We start from the raw sequence: 24,011 nt of genomic DNA on the forward strand, positions 1-24,011 counted from the left end.
CGCTGTTTGGATTTTCTTGCGTGTCTCATTGCGTACTTACGGTACACATATATACCCATTTATATCAAATGGTTACACATTTCTAAGAAGAAATGCATATTTATATACATTTTAGTCATAGTTGCATTCTTTGTAAAAGTAAAACCACTCCAAATGCACGGCGTAAATTATTTTTGGCTGCTGTCAGCACCCGTACCGTAATTGCTTAATGAGTCACGCAAGAAAATCCGGCGGCTAGCTTGACAAGTTAGTCAAGGCATACGTTGACACAAGCTGAAGTATAGTTTTATTTATCTATAATTTGACCGTTTTTCGTGAATGTTGTGATTCAGCATGGCTTCTCTGAGGTCAGTGCTGGCTCACTCCACCAAGGTGATAACGACACTTAAACAGCAGGTGAGTTATTGATAGTAACCCTGAACCTTGTCTTTACATAGACAGAGTTGTGTGATTCTCTTCACACTCGACTCGTAAGTTTGAGTTCTTTTTTCGTTTTCACATAATTTCAGGCTAATGTCATTTACATCAAGAGGACGTTGTTGCTGTCCAGACTGACTCTCTTCAAACGTGCAGACGGTAAATGTTATGTTGATACTAGACGTGTCAGTAACATCACTGGACACTGTCTTAGCATGTGTTATATTTTACAATTTGTTATTTTTTTGTCTTCACGTGTGTACATATTGCGGAAGTCAATGAGCACTTTCTAATCACTGTAGTCTGATACAGTACACCTGAAGTGTTCAGTCTTTAGTTATTTTTATCCTGGACCAATTTATATTGAGTTGTTTCCATTATCCTGCTTCCCATTTTTAATAGGGTGGGCAAAACATGGTAAATAGTTAAACCCCCTCAGTGTAACCACGAAAATATCACCCTAACTAATTAATAATTGATAATTTCAAGTAAACAGCCTTGTAAAGGTGAAGCTGCTTTATTGAGTTATGTGCAGCTATTAATATTAATAGTAATCAACTGAGTGAGAATTTGCTAGGATTTTATAGTCTGCTGATAGTAAATGTAGAACACTGAGGTTTACAAAACAAGAGTTTAAAAAAATTGCTTTTAAAAAAGAATCAGAGTCTGTACGGATTACCACTTATCCTCCACCCTCAGAAGATTTTATTAAAATCAATTGTTGACCTTTTAAGTTATGCTGCTCACAAACAATCTGGCTTGAAACTTAATATCCTTATTTACATTAATAAAAATACACTGTCCTGTGTATTGTGAATTTCCAGGCAGGTTCACTAACTTGTGGCGACAATCCAGCTCTACGACAGTCACGGAGCAAGGAGAAGACTCTTTTCTTAAATGGTTCCTGCTGCTCATCCCTGCCACCACGTTTGGCCTCGGCACATGGCAGGCAAGCTCTATGTACTTTGTGTCATCCCTTTGTTAATAATAATACAGACAAGCGCTTGGATTGTTTTTTTTGTTTAATGGACTTTTTTGTTGATGTGAAGGTGAAACGGCGTCAGTGGAAACTGCGGCTGATTGATGATATGACAAGACTCACGACTGCAGAACCTATCCCTCTCCCTCTTAAGTATGTACAAAGCAGACACAAGAGCCTTAAATATTTAACTGTGAATTAAAAGGGAAACAAACATTTTCACAGGTCATTTATCTGTTTTTGTCATGAAAAAAAATTATCTGGGTTTTGCACATCCAATTTCCTTGATCATGCATGACAGAACATTGAATGTGTTAGAGTTTAGGGCAGAACAGCTGAGATTTTATTTAATTGCATCACTAATCTGCAGATTGATTATGTTATAAGACCCATTATTTGCAGTGTTTGTACACACCATGTCATGTGAACACTGTTTGCAACAGTGAAACAAACACACATGACATCTAAATCCTCCTCTTACCATCGAGGTGGCACATGTAATTGTCTATGTCAGAGTGGATAAATAGTGGCCATTTTCTCCCTACATGCTAGTCTTGATGAGCTGAATAAGCTGGAGTACAGAAGGGTGACTGTGCGTGGACGGTTCGACCATTCAAAGGAGCTGTATATCCTGCCCCGCTCACCAGTGGACCCAGACAAAGAGGCTAGAGAGGCAGGAAGGCTGTCTTCAAGTGGAGAAAGTGGCGCGAATGTCATCACCCCATTCCACTGCACTGACCTCGGGTAAGAAGCAAAATATAGAATATCACTGGGTTCGCCCTGCAGTTATTATTATAACGGACTACAAACTGATTTTACACCATCTTCTACTGTTTCTGATCCTTGCTACCTTCACTTGCAGCATCACAATCCTGGTGAACAGAGGATATGTGCCAAAACTGAAAATAAGACCAGAGACCAGGATGAAAGGACAGGTCAGTGTTTCTGAGGATCAATCTTTGGTCCAGAGAATGTCAATCTTCAAAATGTAATTGAACTCAATCTAGTGGGACAATGTGGTTTGTCTTTGTCAGCCGTTATTTTAAATATAGTTTGGGGGGAAAAGTGCAGATTATCCACCTGATAACTTTTGTGGAAACAACTTGAAACTTCAGATAATTCAGAATTAAACTTATTTACAGACTCTTTCTTACTTGGTTAAATAAAGGAGAGAGTAAACGGTTTCAACACAAGCTTCTCATACATACATACTCCTTTCAGTTTTGGACTGTTCACATTTAGTGTAACACTGTGTGTCATGTGTGCAGGTGGAAGATGAGGTGGAAGTGGTCGGGGTCGTCAGACTGACAGAAGCTCGTAAACCCTTCATTCCCAAAAATGACGAGGAGAGAAACCACTGGCACTATAGAGACCTTGAGGCCATGAGTCGTATCACTGAAGCTCAGCCCATCTTCATTGATGCAGACTTTGGTGAGATCTCATCGACAAAACACACAATGCACTTTGAACTACTTCGCAATCATATAAGATAGTCAAGTGTAAAGCAGACATTAATGTAAGAGTCTCGCACAGGGAGCACCATTCCTGGTGGACCAGTCGGTGGACAAACTAGGATCACACTGAGAAACGAACACATGCAGTATGTCATAACATGGTAGGTGGACGTTTCCCTTCTGTATTTACTTCACTACATAATTACTATTGTTGAATTTCTAATGTAATTTACAACTCTTCTAGGTATGGCTTGTGTGCAGCGACCTCCTACATGTGGTATGCAAAGTTCATCAAGAAGATAAAATTGTGATGATTAAAAGCGGTGCAAAATCATGACTGTTTAAATTGAACCAAATTTTGATTTGGACTCTGTTCCAGCTTGCTGCATACAGTCACTAACTATTTTGTATATAGTAGTGATGTGTCCTACTGAAATAAATGATCTTCTGTTGCATTTTTTTCTCATGTCACCTAGTTCAAAAATACTAAACATTGCAAAGCTATGCATTTCCATCCATCTTATACCACTTTTAGGGATCAATTAAAAATACTACTTTAAATTGCAGATGTGGTTTAGTCTGAGCAGTACACTTATAGCATACAATTGTACCACTATTCACAAAATTAGTGAATAAAACCGAAGTTCATAGCTAGCCTTTTTTTTAAACTACATTTAAATATACAGCATGTTCACGTAAATCACTACCTTTAAACAAATTAAGTGACTAAATACATAATAGAAATTGCATTTGAGGCCATGGAAGACCCTCCCTGGTAATTTTTGTATCAACATTAATGGGAGTGTTTATCAACATGCCAATAATATGCTGCATTTTAACCATCAAGTCAGTTTAGATTATTTTCCCCAGTTGGACTTATTTCTGAAGTAGCACGGACAGAGGTTAACAATGAACACATTCCATTAGGACATACATTTTTTTTATTCCAAACAATTTAACCAAGCTTGGTAGCCAGTTCCTTAGCCTTTGCCTTCTCGAGCTTTGCGATGCGGGCTGTGGACTTGGGGCCCATGATGCCACCTCCCCAGTGACGACGGATCTGAAACAAGTTGGCAAAAAATTTGAATGGTGCCACTGGTCTCCAGTAAGAAATATTAGGTTCACATGGTTTAATAATGAATAAAGAATCCATACCTCCTCATATCTGTCATTGTAGTTGGTCTTGATGGCTTCCACAAGCTTGGCAAGTGCACCTTTATCCTCACTATAAACAAAACAAAACCATTAACTCTCATTCCATCATCCAACACAGTGCAATGACACATCTTATATTGTCACCTTACTATTGGGGAACTTTGATAAATTGCCAATTAAAATTAGTCAGTCTAGCATTCATTAGAAACTGCCCTATGAGCTACAACTGTATTAAATGATATGGAACTTTATCTCAACCACATTCAAAGATTCAAAGTGTTTATTGTCATATGCACAGTAAAGAAACACATTTCCCTGTACAATGAAATTCTTACTTTGCTGTCCACTCAAAAACACCAGCATAAAGTAAAAAGTAAAAAAGAGATGCTTTTGTAAAAAAAAGTATAAATATACATAAGAAAAATATAAATATTACAAAGAGACTAAAATAACATACATGCATAAAAATAAGTGTAAAAATAAGAACTGTACACATGTAGTTCTAGTTACGTTTCCATACACAAATCAGTTAATCAATACTCACGGGTTAGTCTGTGTGAAGGCGACTGATGTGCATGTCTTTCTGTGCACCAGTCTGCCCAGTCTTGCCTTGCCCTTGACAATACAGTATGGGACACCCATCTTGCGGCACAGAGCTGGCAGGAAAACGACAAGCTGCAGAGGGACCAGAAACATGTTAGTATTGAAGGAATACGCCAACCCATTATCATCATGGCAAAACATGTTAGTGTGGGGTCATTGCTCAGGGTTAAAAAGCTCAAATACCATCAAGGTTCATCAGGTGAAGAAATTCAAACATCATTGCCAATGACCATTTTCCACAATAAACTATCTAATGTAAGACAGTAGAAATCATCAGGTTCCACTGCTGTCAAATACATAAACTTACCTCAATTGGATCCACATCATGGGCAATGATGACCAGCTGGGCCTTCTTGCTCTCCACCAGGGAAGTGACGGTGTTAACACCTGAAAGCAAATGGAGATTTTAACTTCAAATTTTCGACCAAACTTCTTTGAATCACATTTCTCATTTTCTGGCCAATGCTCAGGGTTAAAAAGCTCAATACCATCAAGGTTCATCAGGTGAAGAAATTCAAGTCATCACTGCATACAAGCCAAATTACATAACGAGTGTGCAAAACCACTCCAAGTGGAAAACTAGCTTTCAATTTACCAGCACGAAGGACAGGGGGCCTCTTGGTTGGGGTATCTCCCTTCCCAGCAGCCTTCTGCTCAGCGCGGGCCAACAGCCTCTGCTTCTTCTCCTGCTTGGTCTCTGGCCTATACTTGTGGGCCAGCTTGAACAGCTGTGTGGCTGTGAAGAAAAAAATGTCACACTTTATTTCAAATAATTGACTCAGTTCAAAGAAAGTAAGAAACCATATTTCAGGTAGCTGAATCAGTGATCTTGGTGGGATGTCAGCATGGCTGATAAGATAGCAAATATTCGTTCACATCATTTTCAAAGCAACAACGGTAGTTTAATGCTCTTAGAAATACTGTACATTGATCCTCCAGTAGAACTGCATGTCCAAAAGCCTAAGGATACGTACCAGTCTGGCGGTCCAGAGCCTGGGTGAACTGGTTGATTGCAGGGGGAACCTTCAGACGCTTGTAAAGGATGGAGCGCTGCCTCTGCAGGCGGATATAACGAGGCCATTTCACAAAACGTGTCAAATCACGCTTGGGCTGAATATCCTGGCCTGTGGTGATGACAATACATTTTTTTAACATCCAACTTTAAATAAGGAAAAGATAGTTTAAAAAATTAAGTGCATCAGCGATCTTGGTGGGAAAAATGTCTTCAGTGTTGTTAAGATAGCAAATATTCCATTACATCATCTGCACCATTACAGGTCACTAGTACTACAAAAATGCCACCTAGGGGCTACTCACCAATGCCGAAGTTCTTTGGCCTCTTCTCAAAAAGGGGGTTTACAACTTTCTTGGCCTCATGTTTCTTGGCCACAGAAGGGGCAGGTGCCACCTTCTTCCCCTTAGCCTTCTTTCCCTTAGGCTGTCACAAAGAAATGGCAATCATGTTAACATTTGTCATTTATAATGTACTGTGAAATAAAATTTGATTTAATACCAATTGAAGAATTAATTAATTAATATCTCAGGGCATCACATTGTATTTTTTTATGTGATGCGAGTAAAGACGAGAACATAACATTTTGAGCTAAATCTTCATTTACATGCGGTTTTAATGGTACCTAGGTTTGTTTGGGATCCAGGCTTTAACTAAAATCTTTTATGCCGATTTGCATCATCATTACCGTTTCCTTAAACTGTTTAGTACACAGGTCATTAAAAATGGTCAAATCTACCATGTGTGGGTGTCAAGCCAAAAACCAAGAAGTCAATAGCATTAGCAAACACAGGCAACATCCTGCTGTCTACGCTGCAAATAACCATATAGAGCGAGCCCCCAAACTTAGGCTCGAGACTATATTGATTAAGCTGTAGTAAACAAACCGAACCTGTACATTAATTATACTTAAAGCCATTGATATGAATTAAAGATAAGATACTACTATGGCGACATGACGAAGAGGCCCATTCACGCAACACCACCGGCTAACAAATCCAACCGGACACATTCAAATCCCACCAAGAGACCGCTCTGTAGTCTTTTTCTGCCTCCTATGAGAGCATGTTCAGTTTAAGCTACTGTAAGGAAACGAGCTTGTACAAAGGCAGGGAAATTAGTTAAGTTAAAAATACAGTCCAAACACAGCGTGTTCGCCAACGTTAGCGTTAGCTTCTCACAGGGCAGCCACAGTGCTACACGTACCGGCTACACTTGTGTCACTTCAACCAAGTTTAAACCCAAAACACAACAACATCGACGTAAAATACTGACATTATATGCAAGGACATAATTCATAGAATCTATAACAACATTTTACAGTGAATCGACAGGTATGAAGACAAGGATGTAGACAGATAAAACAGAAAGGATTGCTCAGAAGAATGAACAGCTATGTACCCACCATGTCGGTTCAGGCAGAAAGGAGGAACGAGGCATTCTGGGTAGCCTAAATACCGCGAGGCTTGCGGCGTGAGTACGTGAACTCCCAATCACCGACCTGGAATCAGCTGCCACGGCCATTGTCTGCCTCAGGTTTATAGTTTTAAAAGAAGAATGCTGATTCGGAATCGGTTGTACAATGTCTATATACGATCTACGTCACTTTCAAGTGGAAAGTCGACGTTTGCTTAAAAAAAGAATCCATTATTATTTACAGAATGTACAATATTATTTAAAAGTATAATACACAGCTTATAAATATAGCATTACATAGCATATTACGTTGCCATTTTAGGAAAGTCACCAAATTAATTTACATTACATTTTCATTTTTACCAATAATAATAATTCAGTAATAATAAACATTTTGAACTGAATTCAATTAAACTTAAAATTCAGACTCCTTGCTCCTTTTAAATAAATACATCTGTAGGATATAAACAATTAAATTATGCCATGCAATATAAGATCAACAACAACAATATATCAAAAGTTATTATATTGACAACATGACTCACTCAAAGTAAATACTCTTTACACCTTAAGACATACCTTATTGTTTGTTACACATAAATCTTGTTTAGCCAAATTAGAAATGTGTTATAATTTATTGATACACGTCATTAATGAATGAATTAATGAAATAATGAATATTCATTAGCAGTGGGTTGGATTTGTGGGGCTGACGTCCCTCCTCTACGTCTCAGCCTTGCGTCGTGTCGTGTTGGTGTCATACCCAAAAGTGTTCGTCTATCACAAACTGAATGCCCTCCACGGGAACGCGCACAGTCTCTGTATTACAGCCCCGTCTATTGACGTCTTCAGCGGTTCTTATTCAAATCAGTCATTACTGTACTTTGTCAGAATATTTTACCATTCGTGCAAATATTTACGTAACGTGTACTTTTCTGATACATACATTTACTGTACTGTATTATAAAATACCTGTACTTAATACAGTCTTGTGTTGTTCTGATTTATTTTAATTTACCCTGCAGAATAAAATGTAGTTTTGGGCTTATACAGTGGTATACTATTCTGATGCTGTGATGTTACGGCACATTATACACAATAAAACACACCATTTTACACAATAAAATACTTAACTCTTTATAATGTACTATGTTTTGTATAGGTTGATTTATTTATAAATCAAAAATAATCAAAATAGTTGACTGATTGATTTAGTAATCGATTCATTAGCGTTGAAATAACCAGTGCAAGTGGGACAAATAAATGAGGCAATACAGCTTTAAAAAGTTAAGCGCGCTCCCGCGAACGGCGACCCAGTTCGGGCCGGGTGACCGGTTTAGAGCGCGACATCGCGCCTGTGCTCGGCCCTGCTGCTGCTGTGGTTGGTTGGTAGGGGGAGTTGTTAGGGGATGGTGGGCCGGTGTATCGCGTATCTCGGCTCGGCTCGACTCGGCTTCGGGGTGTCTTGCTAGCAGTCGATCGTCAGTCAGTATGCGACACTGAGAGGAATGAAAAAGAAGAGCTGTGATCGCTGCGGCAGCTGCTTCTTGTGGTTAGTACGAATCATTCACAGCAGTCACTGTTGTCACGGCTGCTTCAGCTGCTGCAGCCTCTGCTGCTGCTGCTGCTGCTGCTGCAGGGGGATGTTTTCTGAGCTGTCGTGTTAGTAAACATTAGGCCTCTCATTCTTCACAGTTGTCACATTATTCTGTGGTTTTATACACAAAAATAACGTGTCTCTTTGACATAAGTGTCCAGTTTCCAGACGTCAGAGTTGAAGAGCATGTGACATGTGTGTGTGTGTGTGTGTGTGTGTGTGCTGAGATCATAATATATATTATTATGTCTTAGCTTCAGCTACAACAGCTTGGATTCTGTGCATTTACAACAGTGTTGTTGTTATTGCTCTATTACATTATCAGACATCTTTCTGAAGACAGTGAGTAGCTATGGCTGAACAAGACCTTTGTCCCCACCTGGACTCCATAGGAGAGGTAACCAAAGAGGAACTCCTCCACAAATCCAAGGTGGGTTTTCATTCATTTGTAGTAAACCCTCTGCACAGTGAGATAGATAGATAGACTGACAACAGATGACTACCGCAGTCAAACAACAGTCACCAAATGTACACCAAACCTAATATCTTTATTTCTTCTCACGGATGTTCAGATCCCAGACGAGCCCCTAAATGTTATAGATCATATTTCCACACGTACCCACTCACCAGCAACTTCCCTAAGTGTACTTACTGTAATAGAGTGTCCAGTGAGGCCCTCTGCTGCTGCAGCCTACTGTATCTGCTTCAAGATTTGTGTGTTTCAAACCAGTCTGGTCATTCTCCTCTGACCTCTGGCATCAGCATCTTTCACCCAAAGAACTGCCACTCACTGGATCATTTTTCTTTTTCCAGTCATTCTCTGTGAACCCCGGAGATGATTGTGTGTGTGATGTACAGTAGCGGCAGCCTTTTCCATCAGTGTAATGTTAAATATATGAGCTGGTTGTTGTTTAAGCATTCACAATGAGAAGCTCACTGACGCATGAGTGAAAACACAAAATGTGCACGTGCCTGTGAGTGTGTATATGTGTGCGCTTATTTTTCCCCTCATGTTCACCTCTACTTGCTGCAGGGAACCTGCCAGTCATGTGGAGCAGGTGGTCCTAACCTGTGGGCCTGTCTGCAGGTAAACTGAGTTTAGCATTTTTGTAATGTCAGAGGCAATTGTGGGTTTAGCTCGTGCGTGCTCTTGCGTAAATGATGACGACAGCACCAGTCATAAATTATTTGAGACATGAAGGCCTGTGGGTAAATGCTTTATAAGTAGTGATGATGTGGGGACACGATGTAATTATAAGAGCAACTCTTCTCACACCCAAGCAAGCACATACACAGTATGCAGTGTGCAATTATAGCTATGGTTTTTATGTTTTGAATGACACCTCACAGTGAAGGATTTACTCTTAGCTGTCAAGTCAGATGGTGATGCAGTCAGATATTATCGGTCTAACACAGTATTTCTCTTCTACAGAATGATTGCCCATATGTTGGCTGTGGGGAGTCTTTCTCTGACCACAGTACCCTGCATGCACAGGTAAAACACGACCACTCCTGCCTGCCTGATTTTCTGCTTGTCAATTTTGCAAACGTGTACAAGTTTCCATTGGATTTTCTTATGTGTGTGTGTGTGTGTGTTCCCTTTAGTCTAAAAGGCACAACCTGACAGTGAACCTGACAACGTTCAGAATCTGGTGTTATGTGTGTGAGAGGGAGGTGTTTCTGGAGCACCGGCCTGCCCTGGTGCCTGTACCTGCTGCTCCCCATCACTGTAAAGCTTCAGAGCAGGTACCAGCTTTTCCCCCACAAGATCACATCTCATTTGTGTTGGAGCCCAGCAACTGCAGACATATACAGAAATGTTAGGTTATAAATGACTTAAGAATATATGTAAAGTGGTAGTGTGTAACTTTTAAATAGACATTCAAACCACTGTCAAATGAGTTTCTACAATGCTGATCCAAAAGACTCTCAGTGTTTCTCTGTAGAGCATTTTTCATTGTTTTGTTTTCATTTCTGTGAAACATGTCAATTTGTTTTCAATGAATGTATTTATTGGTAAAAGAGAAGGAAGTCCATCCTAGAAGGTTATGTATTGTCCAGTTGCACCTGTGGAACAGAATATCGACCACTATGATGACACTTTGAGTTAAATTTAAAGTGTCAAAAAGCAATTATTTTGTGTTGGACCTTTGGTGAATATATGACCGTCATTGTTTTGATGATCTGGAGTTGGAATATTTTATAGATCATATATTGTGTATCGTCAATCCCGCTTCAATATTGTGGAATATTGGAATATCCTGCTTGTTGAGTTTCCACACGAAAGAGTTAAAACTATAAAGGACTGAGGATGTGATTTCAAATTCCCACAAAATGTTTTTCACTCTCCTTCATATTGTTAGTATATCTGAATCATTTTCACAGGAAGGAGCTCCTCAGCCTGTGAGTCACCCACTGAAGGCAGTACCGATCGCTGTGGCAGAGGAAGAAGGTTCAGAGTCGGAGGAGGATGAGCTAAAACCCAGAGGTATAACTAATCTGTTTCCTTCTTCTAAAACAACAGTTTATTTAAAGCCTTTTAAAACAGACTAATTTCATACATTCATCTTCAGATCTCACATAATTAGGTCACAGTTGCTGTGTTTAATGCATGTATTGCATTAATCCTTGGTGGTTTGACTTGTCTCAAGATTGTGGGGACACTTACTCACTCAATAAAAGACCCTATTTCTGGTTTCTACTGTTGTTTTTAGGCTTGACTGGGATGAAAAACATCGGAAACTCTTGCTACATGAATGCTGCTCTTCAAGCTCTGTCCAACTGGTGAGGTCATCTCGTCTGATTACTTTTGGCCATTAACTGTGGATGTGGGTCTCTATTTTCTTTATTTTTAATATTTAAACACTTAAATGTTTGTCGTCGTCCCCCCCCACTCTCTTTCCTGAACCAGTCCTCCTCTCACTCAGTACTTCCTGGACTGCAGTGGATTGGTCCGCACTGATAAGAAGCCTGCTCTCTCTAAGAGCTACCAGAAACTCATCTCAGAACTCTGGCATAAAAAACGGTAAGAAAACAATGGAATTCCAGGCAGCTTTTGGAATAACAGATGAAAAGCTGTCCTCTTTGTACTAAATTAAAACTCATTAATTCCATCCATATGAAATTAGCTATAGTAAAGTGTCTCCCATGGCTGTTACTTTCTCAGGCCCAGCTATGTTGTCCCTACCAGTCTGTCTCACGGCATCAAACTAGTAAACCCCATGTTTCGCGGTTACGCTCAGCAGGTAGGGGCAAGCAGCCAGCAGGTAACTACATCTGGTATCACTCGACATCTTAACACTGTTGTTTTTTTGTTTTTTCAATTTGTTTTAAAATGTAAAACCCTGTGTTCTCATACGTCCCATAAAATTGGTTTAACTTTGCTGTGCACGACTACATTTGGGTTCTTTGCTTTGCACATTTGAGGCATGATTGTGTCAGTTTTGGGTGAATATTTGTGTTTGTTTTTTAATTTTTATCATTAGAATCAGACAAGCCTAGAGATGTTTTAAGTCAATAGAGGAAGTGAAGGAAAGAACTGGTTTAGTTATGTTTTCTCTGGTAATAAACATACTAATTAGTGACTTATTTATAATTTTCACTAGAGATTAATAGATATGAAATAAAAAAAACAATAGTCGACGCACAGCAGGGTCACATCTAGGGATATGCAGAAATTGGAGCAGCCATTAAAGGCAGTGCAGTTAGCACATACTGCTACATGTCCATTCACTTTGCATGTGTGTTATACAAGTCCATGCTTGCAAAGTTGTCCATACATCATACAAACATCACATATAAATTGCTACATTTTGCTTCTATGGCATACTGTAAATGACTTTGTATCACTGTTAATGTTTTGTTTTTTTTGTACATAAGTATATCAAAATATCTTCACATATGAGACATCTATCAAAAAAATACCACAGGATAAACACAAGTGACAATGATCAAAATGTTGACCATCGTAATCCTGACTGTTGCAGTATCTATGAGTGACGTAAAGGTGCCTCAACACTGATGGGCCATTATCACTAAATACTCTTATGAGTGCAGGCAGCAATGTAGTTTTTATAGAGTGGGAATTTAAGAACAGTTGTAAAATTGACATCATTATGTTTGAATATTTCTCCTACAATCGTCTTGTTTTAGTCAAGCTTAAAGACATCTGTCTGTAACCCATTTACAGTTGTGTCTGTAGCCATGTGATTCATCCTCCATTTGGCTTCACGTAATGTGCTTTTCGTGCGACAGGACACTCAGGAGTTCCTCCGCTGTCTGATGGACCAGTTACACGAGGAGCTGAAGGAGCCCCTGACGGAGTGCAGCATGAACGGCGACGGTAGTGACGGCGAGGACAGAAGAGATGGCGACCGCTCGCCGTCCGAGGATGAATTCCTGTCGTGCGACTCCGGCTCCAGCAGTGATCGGGGTGAGGGAGGAAGTGTGGGTGACAGTGAGCTGCTTGTGCAGGACGAGTGTGACGGAGTGAGGTCACCGCCTGTTGGGGTGGTGGATGTCAGTCCCGGCGGGGTCATCTCAGAGAAGGAGAGGCAGAAGGAGCAAAGGGTGTCTGGCTCGTCGCTTCATGGAGGCTTGCAAGAGATGGATGAGGACGCTGATGTGGATACAGCGGCTGCGGAGGAGGAGGAGGAGGTTCCAGAACGGGGAGAGGAAGAGGAGTCGACACCAACTCCAAACACTGAGGTTCAAAACCAAGACAACAACCAGACGTCTAATACTGGACCAGGCCAAAGCATCAACTCGTCAGGTAAAGTCCCAGTGAGATGATACATTTTTACAAACTTTCTCACAATATTTACAAATTAAAATCCACAAAGCCACTCTAATTTTATATGTATTATATTCATATGCCACTTCTGTAGAGCCCGACAATGAAGCATCAATGACCCAGCCACAGTCCACTCCCTGCAGTCCTGTGCGAACACTTCAGGAGCTGCACACCAAACTGTCCTCCAGTGCGCCTCGCTCCAGCCCGCTTCGCTCTGCAGGACCCGTGTATTCTTTCAAAAAAGGTGAGGAAACAAAAACAAGCCTTTATTCTTGAATCATTTTATTTCTAACACAATGACATATGATTTCCTGTGGTCATATTGGCAGCAATAAGATGTTTAGACTCCACTCAGACCTGTCCTCAGTGTTCCGATCACATGCAAGACCACATATGATCAGATCGAGGGTCCCTGGCCTTTAATTAAATACACACTGACATTGTGACGGTTTGTTAGAACAGAATGATGTGTCTGATGTCAACATCTTTGTGTCTACAGAGTGAATCAAAGCTCTGCTTGTGCTGCCGTAGCATTAAATACATTTTAAAGTGTTCAAATTCTGGCTGCATAGAAATTGACATATGAGCACTGATCGGTGTAAATAGACAAAAAAGAAAAAGAAAACTGCTGCGGATCAGACATTAGCCGAGGACGTGGTCTCTAATCTGTCCTGAGGTTTGATTTCAGTCGTGCAGATCAGGAAAGTAGACACGTGTCCTCAGACCACCTCTGAATGTCATTTCTGTCATCAGATCTGAGGACAAATGCAGGATGGAGGATGGATTGTGGGTGTTCAGATGTGTACTTGGTGTATGAGCCAATGAGATCACTCTGATCACTCATGACTAGAGTGTTTTGGTGCTGAAGGGAACGTGTTACAGTTTTACAACAAAAAAATGGAGAAAAAGACGACAGGTCAACCCCTTACTCAGGAAGTGAAAAGGAAGCTGCAACTCTGATGAGAGATTGTGAGGCAGAATTATTCTCTGTGTCACTCTGCCTGTGTCATTTCAGACTGTCTGCATATGTTAACGCGACAGCGCGATTCATTCATCTGCACTAACACACAACCTAGTATAAAGAAGGAAACTCTTTCAAAGTGCAAATGCTGATAAATATGCATTAACTTTTCTGAAATAGACAGTGTGTTACCTCAAGCTTATTGCACTTCTTTAGACGTGAAATAATCAAATAAATGTAAAAGACAAGTTCATCACTCATTCATTTGATTTCCAATTAAGGTGTGAAACAGAATCTCAGAGTCACACCTCAAATGTGAGGTTCCCGTTTGAATTTCATGTCTCTCCTCAACGGTTGGTTGGTTCCTTGAAAGCAGAATTCCAGAGAACGTGTCGCAATGACTCAACGACCTTCGCTTCCATACTGATACATACATTTTGTTGCTTGCAAGTCAGATAACATCAACAGCATTACATGTGATGTCTCTTCCAGCTCAACTGCTGCTCAGTGCCAGGAAGAAGAAGCAGTCTCACTATCGCAGTGTGATCTCTGACATCTTTGACGGCTCCATTCTCAGTCTGGTCCAGTGTCTAACCTGCGACAGAGTGAGCTGCACTTCACATATTTAGACACCAGAGGAGGCTACTTTCATTTTTGTTCAGAAGCCACAGCATATTACTTTATAAATAACATGTTTTTTTTGGACAGGAGAAAGTATGGCATGTGTAATTGTTTCATTTCAGCATGAGAAGTATTTTACATAGTTAGATCTTTGTACTGACCGGGACACATGGTGTCAATTCTCTGAATGCAACAGGTGTCCAACACAGTAGAAACCTTCCAAGACTTGTCCCTCCCTATACCTGGTAAAGAGGACTTGGCCAAGCTGCACTCCTCCATCCATCAAAACCTTCCAGTCAAGACGGGCGTTTGTCCTGACACTTACGGCTCGCAAGGCTGGATCTCCTACATCATGGATTCCATACGCCGGTCAGTGGACCATGTTGATTTGACATCCATCCATCCATCCATTCATCAGTCAAACTTTATCCACACAGCCCTTTTTCATAAACAGTAAACGTAACACATAAGACTTCTTATTAAAACATTATATACCATAACAAACGTGGCACTGCAAGATGGAGGCCTTTGTAAAGCAAGGCCCTCACCTACAGTACATATAAAAGGCTTATTCTACAAAAAACTTTGCGTTGCAACATTCAGCCGGACTGAGTTTGCTTTCACACTTTCCCACTTCAGTGAAACAAACCGAACCTTTTCAATAACGTATTCCCCTCCTCGCCTGAGGTGGCGCTGCATCAATAATTACTGAAGGAGAAGACAAGACAAGACAAGAAAACTTGCCCGTCTGTTGGTTAATGCAGGGCAACTTCTGTTTCCGCCACATAAGAGCAAAACATGGAGCTGCATCAAATCCTATTGCTCTTTTGTTTTATACAAACATAGGACACATATACGCTGCAACAATGGGCGTGGCCGGTTCTCCCGACTGTCGCTCTACACGCACGTATGCTGTGGTTTTGGCAGTCAGTGTGATTTTGAGACACATGAATCCAGTGGAAATGAATCTTTGTGAGCAGGTCTCATTTTGACTCAAGACTTCATTTTTAAAGTAGGACTCTGAAAGAGAAAATAGGCAAGTTTGATCATGACATTCTCCTAATAAGGTTATATGTGGCTGTGGAGATCACATTTGAAGCCAAGGAAGCTGCTGTCAGTGATGCATGCGAGGGCTTGCAGATCTGCACCTGCCCAGAATTTGTTTGTGGCACATAAACAGGCCTCCAGTCTGGTCTGGTCTCAAGAATTTATCAAGAATCTCATAATTCATCTTCTTCCTCAGAAAGTTTGGCTGCTCTTATCACGTTGGATCACAGGAGACTAATGAAGAGGAACATGTAGGAATGCATTTTGCTGAAATTTCAGCAGCTCGAAGATATCAAAATAATCAAAGCCTCATCTTCGTCATGACACTGCTCATGCCGTCACTCAGTGACTGGGGGAGGTGTTTTGAGGCAGGTTACGAGTAGGGTAATATTTTAGGCCTTACATGTTGATATAGGTAAAGGAGTTCCTCATCACTGTGTGGGCTGTTTATATAGATGGTGTGTAGAAGTCCTTCCTAGACTCTAATCACTTATTTTATAACAATGGATTCCTTGGATTTATATCTGTTTTATATTTCTATTTCTATAACATCAAATCAATAAAAAAAAAGAATACAAATCATATTTTTTAGCGAAATGAATAGTTCAATCCAACTTCCTGTTCAATAAACCTTCCCCATCCATCTTTCTGTACTTTACCTTTAGAAATAAGGGAAGGCTTTATAAATATTCTAAATTGCTAAATATTCCAAATCTTCTGTTTTAAAATTAACATTTTTTTCCCAAATAAAAAACAAAATAATAAAGACATACTATATATAACATAAATCCATTGTATTACACATTTCACAAACCTTCCACCAGACTGTAAAAACAACGTGGAAGCAAAAAAATTCAGTAAATAAAAGTTCTTTTTTTTTAGAATTTTTCATATTTCTTTAAAAAAAGATTGTTTTTAACAGAAAACATTGTTTTATAAAGTAAGATATCTTTACTTGTGCTTCCTGTTTGTTGTTGGTTATTGATGACAATAGGTTTGCGTTGTGTCTTTGAACAGGTTTGTAGTCTCATGTATCCCTACTTGGTTTTGGGGGCCCATGGTAACACTAGAGGACTGCCTCGCTGCCTTCTTTGCCGCCGACGAACTCAAAGGTAAACAATAATATGCACATGCCATTCTTCCATAATGCATCGTATTTCAATGATTTACTCTTCCTCTCAATGAAGAGAATATAATTATGTCAGAATTTACACTCACATGAATTCTTTTCCTCAGGGGACAACATGTACAGCTGTGAGAGATGTAAAAAGTGAGTATGTGTAGCAAATACTCATGGAATGGTTGATCTTTTGCATTCATTTACACGCCATGTTCTCTTCAGGCTGAGAAATGGTGTCAAATATTGCAAAGTGCTGCGACTCCCTGAGGTATGGCTTTTATTCCATAAAAATCTCATGTTTAGTTTTGATTGTGGTCGGACCAACAACAACTCTGTTTTTTTTTCTTTTCTTTTTTTGTTGTAGATTCTTTGCATTCACTTAAAACGTTTCCGGCATGAGGTCATGTATTCATTCAAGGTTAACAGTCATGTATCCTTCCCGTTGGAGGGCCTCGACATGCGACCTTTCCTGGCTAAAGAGAGTCCGTCCCAAGTCACCACTTATGATCTGCTATCGGTCATTTGTCACCATGGAACAGCAGGAAGTATGAGTTGCTTGATTAAGGCATTTTCTTCCAGATAGTTTTGCCCTTATTACAACATTGTCTCATTGCAGGTGGACATTACATCGCTTACTGTCAGAACGTGATTAATGGCCAGTGGTATGAGTTTGACGACCAGTATGTCACAGAAGTCCACGAGACAGTGGTGCAGAATGCCGAGGCTTACGTGTTGTTCTACAGGTGAGGATGGTGAGCAGGACCCAGCAGTCTCAAGCATCTCTACTGAATCCACTCCCACTGATGATGATGCCTTGCTCTGCGACTTGTGCAGGAAAAGCAGCGAGGAGTCGGTGAGGGAGAGGCAGAAGGTGGTTGCTTTAGCCAATATGAAAGAGCCCAGTCTGCTACAGTTTTACATCTCCAGAGAATGGCTCAACAAGTTCAACACCTTCGCCGAACCGGGCCCCATCAGCAACCATACATTTCTTTGTCAGCATGGCGGTGAGCTGTATACCATGTCTGTTTCTTTTAAGGTTTAAAGATTGTTAGTCAAGGGGAGTAACAAAACATTTATGAAGCATTTTTGGCTTTTGTTTATATTTATGACTCTGAGCTGAGAGATTAAGCATCTTATTTTTACTGGAGCACAAATTGATAACAGAAAGCTTTAATTTCAACATTTAAATCAGTCATTGGCAATTAATCCTTTAACACCTAAGCCTCAAAATATATTTGCTTATTTTAACCATAAAAGGGCCAGAAAATGTCCTGTGAGTAAGTGCTTTTTTTCCAGAATAACTTTCAATATCTGGTAGTTTTTTACAATTTACTGCATGTGCAAATAGTGTATTAACAATTTAAAATGAAGAAAAACAAAACACACTGTAGTTGTACATGAACACCAGATGTTGGGTGTTAAATTAGAAATGTGAACAGTATAAAACACATTTCAAAGTAACGAGTTTATGTCTCAATGTCTAAAAACAGGCCACAAAATAAAAAAACTATGTATAGGTAAATTTTTTGCAAGATGCTGGTTTGCCGGCTTCCTGCAACAGTGCTAGTGAAATTACCGTAATAACCACACATTGGCTTCGAAGTGCAACTTCTTAGCTTTCAGAAACCGTTGGAATTTTTATAGCACAAACCGTCGCGCAATTCCGGGAATGCAAAGTATCATCTGCGATACGCTCTGTGTTAAAGGGTTAACAAATCATGCAGTTGCAAAGGAAATGTGTTTTTCCTTGTACTGTACATGCAACACATCTCAAATTTCATTCATGGGGCACTTTTAAAACAACTGAAGGATGAACAGAATAATCTAGCACATAATAGCACAGCAGACAGACTACACAGCTTCCTCAGTGGGTGCACAATGCCAAAGCCTTAACACAGTAGAAAATGAGACTCTGTTTTGATGTTTTAACAATCCACCACTCTGTGATGAGGAAGTGTTGTATTTACTTTCAGCCTGCATTCACTTGCCACCCTTTCCTCAAGCTAACACACCCTGCAGCAGTCCGTCTCCTGATTTCTGACAATAGAGACTGGTATTAGTCCTAGTGGGGCAACAATTACTTTGCCAGTTGGAGAATTGCAAACATTCAACACAAGACAAGGCAAACGCCCACAGATACAGTATTTACGTCACAGATTAAGGATTTTGTGTAGGAGTAGGAATGAAAAAAAAAGCATTTTTGCCAGCTAATGTTCTTTCTGGGCTCCATTACAGCCTGGGAAAGTTAACATGCATCATATGTTATCTCTTTCCAGGGATCCCTCCCACTAAATACCACTACATAGATGACCTGGTTGTGATAGTCCCCCAGAATGTGTGGGAATACCTTTACAACAGGTAAATAATGCTGCATGTCCCCATTTTAGTAAATGACTCAATGCATGAAGACATGAATGATTGATACATTTTAATCAAATCTTTACTGCAAGTTTTGGTTGTAGTTTCTGATCCATTATTTATTCATATTAGCACATATCACTCATTGCAAAGGGTACATAATAAAAAAACTGATTCAAGGGCGATTGGCATGAAGACGTAAAAAAGGTGTAAAACAAGGCTTCACTTCAGTTTACTGGTGTCACTCACTTCCATTTGGCTTTGTATTTTAGATTGTCTGTGTTAAATATCTGTGTCTCTTTACCCTCAGTTTTGGAGGCGGACCTGCAGTCAACCACCTTTATATGTGTGCCATCTGTCAGGTGGAGATAGAAGCTCTGGCTAAACGTAGGAAAATTGAAATCGACACCTTCATCAAGGTAGATTACATTCAAGTTGTCTCTGCTATTAATAATGAATTTTTATAAATGTTTTTAAATGATTCTCCCTTTTGAAAATGAATAGAGTTGGACACTATGTGCAATCTGCTTTGCACAGATGCACAAAGCCAGATGATATTCCCTACCACAGTAACCACAGCAGCTCAAGATCAATGCCAGATGAGGAAGAAACAACTCTTCCGTGTTTGTCCAGAGTTAACGACAGTGTGCACATGTGTTGGCCAACATGACCGTGACCAGCGTTGACACCCGACACGCCTACAGCTGTCATTCATTGTGTTGTTGGGTATTTAATGAGCAGTTTTCTCTTGTCTGCAGCTGAACAAAGAGTTTCAGGCTGAAGAGGCTCCGACAGTGATCCTGTGTATCGGCATGCAATGGTTCAGAGAGTGGGAGAGTTTTGTGAAGGGCAAAGACAATGGTATGATCCTGCATGTACACAAACACAGCAGCGCGTTCACAACATGTTCCTTGTTACATACGTGGTTGTTTTAATTCCTCTCTCAGAGCCGCCGGGTCCCATCGACAACAGTAAAATCAGTGTCATGAAAGGAGGACACGTACAACTCAAGCAAGGTAAGCTTCAGCGCTGGGTTTGAATTAAAAAAAAAGAAAGTAAAACACAAAAACAGGCAGTACCTTGAATGTTTTTACGTGTGTTTTGCCCTCAGGTGCAGATTATGGTCAGATCTCAGAGGAGACATGGCAGTACTTGTTGGGTATTTATGGCGGTGGCCCCGAGATCGCAGTGAGACAGACGGTGGCTCCGGTCGACACCGACAACCTTCACGGAGAGAGGAAAATTGAGGCTGAGACCAGAGCCCTTTGAGAGGGAAAGAAAGAGAGGTTGGAAACTTTTCTTACGGGCAACATTACAGTCAGTGTTTCATGCATTAGGCGTAGTAATCCCCCCACGAGAAGCCAAATGCCCTCCACACATACTTTAGAGTCATGTGTAACAATTTTCTGGAAAGCCCTGGTCATGGAGCTTGTAGCTCGTCTTGGAACTTGCATCATTTCCACCCACTTTGCGTAAGTCAAACACGTGGACTCATAAATTCCCTATAGCCAGGAAAAGTGCAAGATACAGTATCTCATGATAGAGGAGGAATATCCAGCTGTAAAAACATCTGTAAATTCAGTTTAGACTGTTTGAATTTGAGAGCACAGAAGGGTTCATTTTGTTCTGAACTTTCTTCTCAACTTTTATTATACCCAGGTCCTCTGATTTTCCACTTCTGCCCTCACAAGAAGCTGAGGAATTTGCACCCTGGTGAAGAAAACCGTGTTGTGAGCACTTTGTAAATGTAGCAGCATCTTATTGCCGAATCCCAACAGGATAGCTGAACAGACACTTGACTATCACATTGTTTATTTAATGGATATCTCTGATCCTCGGTGTTAAAGTGTGATAATTAAGTGTCTCGTCAGCATCCCTGGTTGTATTTGGTAGCTATGGTGTTTCAGTGACTGCTGTGTAGGTGTCACGTTCAGCTCTGTTGGCAGCTGCTGTGTCCTGAACCATCACACTGCTGAGAAGAGCACTGCAGTGTGAGGTTTGGTTTTGACATTTCCTGTTCACTGGAAAGAAAACAACAAGACTTTGAACACGATTTTTCTGTTGTTTCCTAGTTACACAGAAACAAGTTCAGACATCAAGTCAGAAATCTTGCATAAGTCATTCTCGTGCACCTCCAACTTTAAATATGCATACACCCAGCCCTCAGGAATGGAACTTTAGTTTTGTTTACGCCAATCAAGTTATCTTTAAACTTTTAACTTTAAAAGAACTGTTTTCACCATGTAGGATCCAACAAGAACGATATATGTATATATATATATATATATATGTATATATATATATATACACACACGTGTGTATATATATATGTATATGTATATATATATATATATAAAATCAAGCACAACATGCACACAAATTACAACAGTAATGGTTATTTATGATGCTATTTGTTATCAGATAATCTTAAAAATAAAGCTCTAGCCTGAGGCACCACTAGGTGGCATGCGCTTATTTAAGTTTCTGGAAATCGTTACACCAATCTTATCCAATTGAGGCGTCATATCATGTTCAAAAAGCTGTATTCCTTATTATTATTATTATTATTGTAGGTTCAAACATGTTCCACTGCCTCGCAGCCAACAAAATTCTCCTACATTTTTTAATTTATTCTACATAATAATCAGTGCAAGCTCATGTACAGTAGACGATACAAGGGTAATTATCAGACGAGCAGCTTCAACATCCTTATGGCAATATATTTCACAAGGCATATAGAGAGAGTAAATCAAAAACATCCAGGACTTTTAAACACTCATGTTTTGACCTGTCATAGGTGTCATTTTCATTGCAAACAATTAGCAGGGTGGGCCACACGGTGATGCAGTGGCTACCATGGTTGCCCCACATCAAGAAGGTCGCCAGTTTGGATCCGATGAGGGCCTTTTTTGTGTGGAGTTTGCATGTTCTTCCCATATGTGTGTGTGGGTTCTGTGCGGGTACTCCGGTTTCTTCACAGAGTTCAAAAACATGCAGAGTTTAACTGGAAAATTGACAGGAGGTGTGAATGTGAGTGTGAATGGATGTTTGTCTCTGTATGTTGGCCCTGCGATGGACTGGCGACCTGTTCAGGGTGAACTCGCCCTATGTCTGCTGGGATTGGCTCCAGCCCCTGTGACCTCATCATCTGGAGGTTAAAGTGAGGATAAAGTGGAAGGCAGCCTTTTCGTTTCCAAATTGGTTGGTGGTTTTGTGGTGAATTGTTGACAAATTTTGTTTGTTTGATCAGTAGAAGAAGCTGTAAATACTATCCTGACAACACCATCAAACCATGGCTTACACATTCAGCACTTTTGCTTGAAGTTGTGTTTTTGGCCTCGTGATGAATTTGAGTCAATCTTATCAGACTATCTTTGGCTAAATGTTCAACCATGTTCACCAGCAAACTGTCTGGTTGGCCGTGTCACTCTGCTAGTGGGTAATGAGTAGGCACAGTTTCTGTTTTGTAAAAATGGCCACCAGCTATTGCTGTAAATATTGGTGTGAGTCATGGTGACTGGGGAAAGGTGAAGTCAGGATTTATCCGGTAAAGGCTTCGTGGCACTGGCACGTGGTCTGAAACAGAGAAGCACAGTAGAATTTGTGTTACCAGTGAGAGAAAGTGGAACATTCTGTGTGGAGGAAAGGCCAGGTTCTATAAGCTGTTGATAAGGAGATGATTGCAGTTGCAGGTGTGCAGCCATGAAGTCTCCAGCCAACACAAGCCACAGGGGAAACCAGCACTCCATATTGGAACAAAAGTTACTATAAATATTCTCAAAGCCAAGGAGAGCTGCAGATTCAAGTGACTAATGGTTTTCAAATATTATAAAAAAAAATTGATTATGCCTGTTTGTGCTGCATCCTTGCAAATATTCATTTGGCAAGCAGAGTGAACAATCCAGTAGTTTCAAAGAACTGTCACAGAACTGTACTCACCTACAGTATGTCCCTAAGAGACTATTCTAAAAAACTCAACTCAAACTAGCATTATATATTTTCACCTGAAACTTTCCAGCTATGACTTGTCAAAACATCAGTTTGGGCTCTTGTCATCTATTTAGTTTGTTGATGTGTTCAAAGAACAATGAAAATGTGGGTAATCTGTACGTGTGTATGTTAAAAACTTAGTTTGGGAGAATATGTGCAATGAAAAAACAAAGGCCTTGTGCTATACTTGTGCAATCTTAGCTCTATCATCAGAAATACTGGACAACTCTCAGCACAGCTGGCAGGGAAACCTGGTGCAGTGCATCGCAGCTTATTATATTGCAGTGTTAAGAAAATATTGTCCTCCTGTGAGTTTCTTTTGTTGTGTTACATCTCATAACTGTGTGTGTGTGTGTGCGCGCGCAAGATTTCCATTTCAGTGGGAAATACACGGATTGTTGTGGTAGGACAAAGTTCATTAGTGACATCAGCCTCTCCAGACTGGCTCATGTTCACTGGCACATACATCATTCAGTACGTGCTCTGTAC

The 24,011-nt window shown here is 40.2% G+C and overlaps 3 protein-coding genes and 4 non-coding genes across 10 annotated transcripts; 2 read left to right on the plus strand and 5 right to left on the minus strand.

Annotated features, from left to right (window-relative positions):
* The first annotated feature begins 125 nt into the window (after window positions 1-125).
* LOC122758076 (surfeit locus protein 1) lies at window positions 126-3,305 on the plus strand. Its single transcript, XM_044011929.1, has 9 exons — window positions 126-396; window positions 510-576; window positions 1,242-1,366; window positions 1,467-1,549; window positions 1,949-2,140; window positions 2,259-2,331; window positions 2,665-2,827; window positions 2,930-3,011; window positions 3,095-3,305. Exons 1-9 carry the CDS (start codon window positions 334-336, stop codon window positions 3,159-3,161), a joined length of 915 nt encoding a protein of 304 aa, XP_043867864.1. The 5' UTR covers window positions 126-333; the 3' UTR covers window positions 3,162-3,305.
* Window positions 3,306-3,773: 468 nt separating this feature from the next.
* Window positions 3,774-6,049, minus strand: rpl7a (ribosomal protein L7a; the record flags this gene model as incomplete). Its single annotated transcript, XM_044011930.1, has 7 exons — window positions 3,774-3,910; window positions 4,006-4,075; window positions 4,550-4,680; window positions 4,916-4,995; window positions 5,204-5,344; window positions 5,583-5,732; window positions 5,926-6,049. Coding segments are annotated over 7 exons (801 nt in total), but the record flags the coding sequence as incomplete, so codon positions are not given.
* Window positions 4,764-4,833, minus strand: LOC122758760. The gene has a single exon (XR_006358187.1). It is a non-coding gene; the product is annotated as a small nucleolar RNA SNORD36 (small nucleolar RNA).
* On the minus strand, window positions 5,070-5,139 carry LOC122758754. Its single transcript, XR_006358181.1, has one exon. It is a non-coding gene; the product is annotated as a small nucleolar RNA SNORD36 (small nucleolar RNA).
* LOC122758762 lies at window positions 5,425-5,494 on the minus strand. The gene has a single exon (XR_006358189.1). It is a non-coding gene; the product is annotated as a small nucleolar RNA SNORD24 (small nucleolar RNA).
* On the minus strand, window positions 5,803-5,876 carry LOC122758761. Its single transcript, XR_006358188.1, has one exon. It is a non-coding gene; the product is annotated as a small nucleolar RNA SNORD24 (small nucleolar RNA).
* Window positions 6,050-8,394: 2,345 nt separating the features above from the next.
* usp20 (ubiquitin specific peptidase 20) lies at window positions 8,395-22,563 on the plus strand. Of its 4 annotated transcripts, XM_044012540.1 has the most exons (25): window positions 8,395-8,588; window positions 8,959-9,063; window positions 9,667-9,720; window positions 10,066-10,128; window positions 10,239-10,379; window positions 11,019-11,121; window positions 11,348-11,417; window positions 11,545-11,658; window positions 11,800-11,899; window positions 12,888-13,404; window positions 13,520-13,669; window positions 14,879-14,991; window positions 15,204-15,376; window positions 17,072-17,166; window positions 17,291-17,324; window positions 17,397-17,442; window positions 17,539-17,719; window positions 17,791-17,917; window positions 18,009-18,178; window positions 19,451-19,532; window positions 19,843-19,951; window positions 20,291-20,393; window positions 20,480-20,548; window positions 20,644-20,818; window positions 21,192-22,563. In XM_044012540.1, exons 2-24 carry the CDS (start codon window positions 8,986-8,988, stop codon window positions 20,799-20,801), a joined length of 2,850 nt encoding a protein of 949 aa, XP_043868475.1. In that variant the 5' UTR covers window positions 8,395-8,588; window positions 8,959-8,985; the 3' UTR covers window positions 20,802-20,818; window positions 21,192-22,563. The 4 variants fall into 4 exon arrangements, with proteins under 4 accessions (XP_043868475.1, XP_043868474.1, XP_043868476.1 ...); XM_044012539.1 differs by having other exon boundaries at window positions 20,644-22,563; XM_044012541.1 differs by having other exon boundaries at window positions 11,800-11,878; window positions 20,644-22,563.
* Window positions 22,564-24,011: the final 1,448 nt, after the last annotated feature.

This window comes from Solea senegalensis, linkage group LG21 (assembly GCF_019176455.1).
Source record: "Solea senegalensis isolate Sse05_10M linkage group LG21, IFAPA_SoseM_1, whole genome shotgun sequence".
Taxonomy (NCBI): domain Eukaryota; kingdom Metazoa; phylum Chordata; class Actinopteri; order Pleuronectiformes; family Soleidae; genus Solea; species Solea senegalensis.

Bases quoted from the DNA above. Each gene is read 5' to 3' on its own strand.
- LOC122758076 (XM_044011929.1), top strand. From the start codon at position 334: ATGGCTTCTCTGAGGTCAGTGCTGGCTCACTCCACCAAGGTGATAACG. The intron at 577-1,241 runs GTAAATGTTATG...GTGAATTTCCAG, and splicing joins TCTCTTCAAACGTGCAGACG to GCAGGTTCACTAACTTGTGG. The intron at 2,828-2,929 runs GTGAGATCTCAT...AGTCTCGCACAG, and splicing joins CTTCATTGATGCAGACTTTG to GGAGCACCATTCCTGGTGGA.
- usp20 (XM_044012539.1), top strand. From the start codon at position 8,986: ATGGCTGAACAAGACCTTTGTCCCCACCTGGACTCCATAGGAGAGGTA. The intron at 13,405-13,519 runs GTAAAGTCCCAG...CCACTTCTGTAG, and splicing joins CCAAAGCATCAACTCGTCAG to AGCCCGACAATGAAGCATCA. The intron at 14,992-15,203 runs GTGAGCTGCACT...TGAATGCAACAG, and splicing joins AGTGTCTAACCTGCGACAGA to GTGTCCAACACAGTAGAAAC.